General features: G+C 37.0%; 1 protein-coding gene across 1 annotated transcript; it reads left to right on the top strand.

The window, feature by feature from the left end:
* Positions 1-1,094: 1,094 nt before the first annotated feature.
* SYCE3 (synaptonemal complex central element protein 3) lies at positions 1,095-2,461 on the top strand. Its single transcript, XM_009704391.1, has 2 exons — positions 1,095-1,203; positions 2,295-2,461. Exons 1-2 carry the CDS (start codon positions 1,095-1,097, stop codon positions 2,459-2,461), a joined length of 276 nt encoding a protein of 91 aa, XP_009702693.1.
* Positions 2,462-3,290: the final 829 nt, after the last annotated feature.

The raw sequence follows: 3,290 nt of genomic DNA, 5'->3' as shown, positions 1-3,290 counted from the left end.
GGTCACAGGTGGGCAACGGCCACCCTCTGAGGGCGGCTCCTCAAACGGCCTTGGCAGGCCCGGTGGGAGGCTAAACCGTGCCCGTCGTGTGGTACAAGGAGGGGTTGGGGTTTTTTAAGGTCTCTGGGGTGAAGGGTTTGCCGGCACACAGTTACCTCATGAAATTGGTTGCATGAAGAGACCCTTGAACACCCAGCGTCTTGATCAGGTTTGGCATTGCTTTAAAATGCTGTAAGGCAGTTATAAACCGTTGCATTCCTTCCATATTTATCAGCAATAAAAAATGGAAAACGGATACCGAGTTTGAGAAATCATATATATAAAAAATGCTGACAAAAACTGCCTGCTGTGTGATGTGTATAGTCACTACAGTGAAGCTCTTCCATCTCCTCCTCCGTAGTTTCGTCCCATCCATTGGTGGTTTTCAGAAAAGGAAATTAAAGGCAAGGCTGTGTGTCACATTTTCGGTTAATATCAAGGTTCTGAAACTTTTAATTGCGTAAGTTGGGCCTCTAAATCTATATTTTTGCCCCAAGCATTTTTACTTCCTGAAATTTTGCTACCTACAACTTAAGTGCAGGTTAGTAAATCATAAGCACATAGCTGCTTATATCGTGACAGAACTTAGTGTTATGTAGTTACCGGGCTGCAGCATGCGAGTGTGAAACGCTGGATGCAAAAGGGGATTTTACAACTAACTTTGAAAATCAGGAATTGCCCTACATCAGAGTATCTGGGAGAGACGCTTGAAGATAACTAAAAGGATAATTGACAGAATTTTCTAATGAAGTGTTTGACACAGTGATTTCTGTTCTTACTGACAGCAAAATCTTTATTTGGCACAAACGCAGCATATTTGAGTGTAATTCTTTCTACTTAAATTCATTTCAAAATGGATTGAAAATACTATGCAGCATACAGCTAATGACCAGTAACTTCAAGGTTAGAATCTTAATGAATTCACATGTAAATTGAATATTTATATACATATTGTTTGGGGTTTTTTATTTATTGCAATGTTACTTTCTCTCAACTGTGAAAATCAACTCACTTTTAAGTAAAAATAAGGTATGAAATTCCTGGTTGCCTTGTAGATGGCTGAATCAGAACCTCAGGAAGGAAACTATGATAACATGGTAAAGATGGTGGAAGACCTGAACAGGGACTTAGAAAAACTTCTGGAGCAGATCGAAAAACTAACAGGTACAGGTCTGGATTAAGAATTATTCGGATTTGTCTACTAGAGTGAAGACATTGAAGATTTATTATTTATATTTATTGCTGTAAACTTCCGTGTGATAGAAATATAAGTGGAAATAATCACCATCAACTAATGCCCTAATGTTCTTAATTGGGAGAAAGCGTGCAAATTAGTATTAGAAGTTTCAGATGACTCAGAATTGAAAATTAATAGGTGATGGATGCTCAGTTCAGAGTGGTGATTGAAAACAGAAATACTACTAAGGTATTCAATGTACAATTATTAAAACATAGTATGTAAAATGAGATTTAATTCTGAAAAATGGTGGGATACATAGTACCTCTCAGGTCAGTGCATGGCGTGTTTCATTCCCCAGCCAGAATTTAAACTGCAAATTTAATCTTAATCCTGTATGTATGGAGAGGACTGCATATTCCCCTCCATGTTCTGCAACAATTCTGTCAGAAACTGTGCGCAACTAACAAGAATAGATGGAAACTGTTAATTAAACTATTTGTAATTAAACACAATTTATGAGTGCCATTGAGAAAACTACAGCCAATTTATGGTAAAACAAAAGGGAAAGTATGAAATAAGTGCTAAAACTATTTGCTCTATCAGTTACTCATTATTTCAAAATCAATTTCATTATTTAGGTTGTTCTTAAAACTTTTCATCTCTATGGCACAGCCTCCTTGATCTTACTGTTCCTCACCTACCACAAGCCTCCTCACTGTAACTGGTCAGGAGAGAGGATTCTTTGGTTCATTTATTTTAAAACAATCTGACGAACATTTCTTTTTGATTACCTGTTTTGTTGTAATTTTTAGGTAAAGTGTCCATCTCCCTTTTGTAATTTACATCAGTGTACTTCCATTCTGAAGTATTTTGAGACATTTATAAAGAAGTAATACTGAACAGTCTTTTATTTAATCTTGACTCTGTGTGTAGTTTCCACTTTATTTTACAGCAAGCCTTCTCCGACATAAGATCTGAACTGATAATAATTCATGTTCTTTGTTCATTTAATGAATCAGCTATTGCTTTTATTAGGCCAAAATTCCTGGCTTAGCAGTATCTGTTGGGTTTGTAGTACAGGCAACCTGGATGGCATATGACATGGTAGTCATACGTACCAACCCAGACCTGGCCAACTCCATGAGGCATTTGGAAGATGCCTTCCTGAGTTGCAAAGAAGAGATGAAGAAATGGCAAGAGGAGCTAATGGAATCTGAAGGTGAAGAGCAAAAAAAGGAATAAATTGAATTCAGTCATGCTAGCAGAACTGCATCCCTTGGAAAATCACTCCAGTCTTTTTGTTTTCCAGCCATGGAGGTTTCACAAGACACTGTGGAAAATGGACTGGCTTTCATCTTGCCAAGAACTACTTATGTGTATACATCTAGGGAAGTATTTTAATGAGATTATACATATATATTGTATTTATATATGTATAATATAATGTATTTATATTCTTGAAGGTAAAAGATAACAACGTGTCTATTTTTATTATGCTCATCAGTAGTCCTTATAGTGTGTGCATACACAACTTACATGCCTTCTGTGTCTTTCTTCCTGGAAGATCATACTCACTTTGTCGTCAATGTATGTGGAATTCTTTGACACTTGAACTAAGCAGGGGGGAGAAGTGGGGGTGCAGCAGACCATCACAGTGGCATTGCACCAGCACATGCCTTTCAAGGAAAACTGAAGAATTACTTTTTTTCCAAATGAAAAACAGGTGAAATTCTAGATTTGCAGATAGATCAGATTAGTTTGATGCAGGATTGCCAACTAGGTGTTCAGTTACAGAATTTTATTATTCAGATAGCTCAGCTGTAGTTATTTCGTTTCCTTGGATTTTTAACCATTTCTTTGGACTGTTTTTCCCAGAAAGATTGTTCTTCTCAAACCCTCTGAATGTAGCACGTTGTCATTTAAGAAAAAATTGTTTAGTGTTATGGACTGCGCTGTGTGTGGTATAGCCCGTGGGATTGCTGCGGCAACCAAATTAACCATGTTATACAACATGCTTTTCTCCATATGTTCCTACTGTGCAATATTAAAAAAAAAGAAAGAAAAGAAAAAA

The sequence above is a fragment of the Cariama cristata genome, unplaced genomic scaffold (assembly GCF_000690535.1).
Source record: "Cariama cristata isolate BGI_N322 unplaced genomic scaffold, ASM69053v1 scaffold18717, whole genome shotgun sequence".
Classification (NCBI taxonomy): domain Eukaryota; kingdom Metazoa; phylum Chordata; class Aves; order Cariamiformes; family Cariamidae; genus Cariama; species Cariama cristata.
The sequence above is the reverse complement of the archived record's forward strand: the minus strand, read 5'-3'. Positions and strand labels throughout refer to the sequence as shown.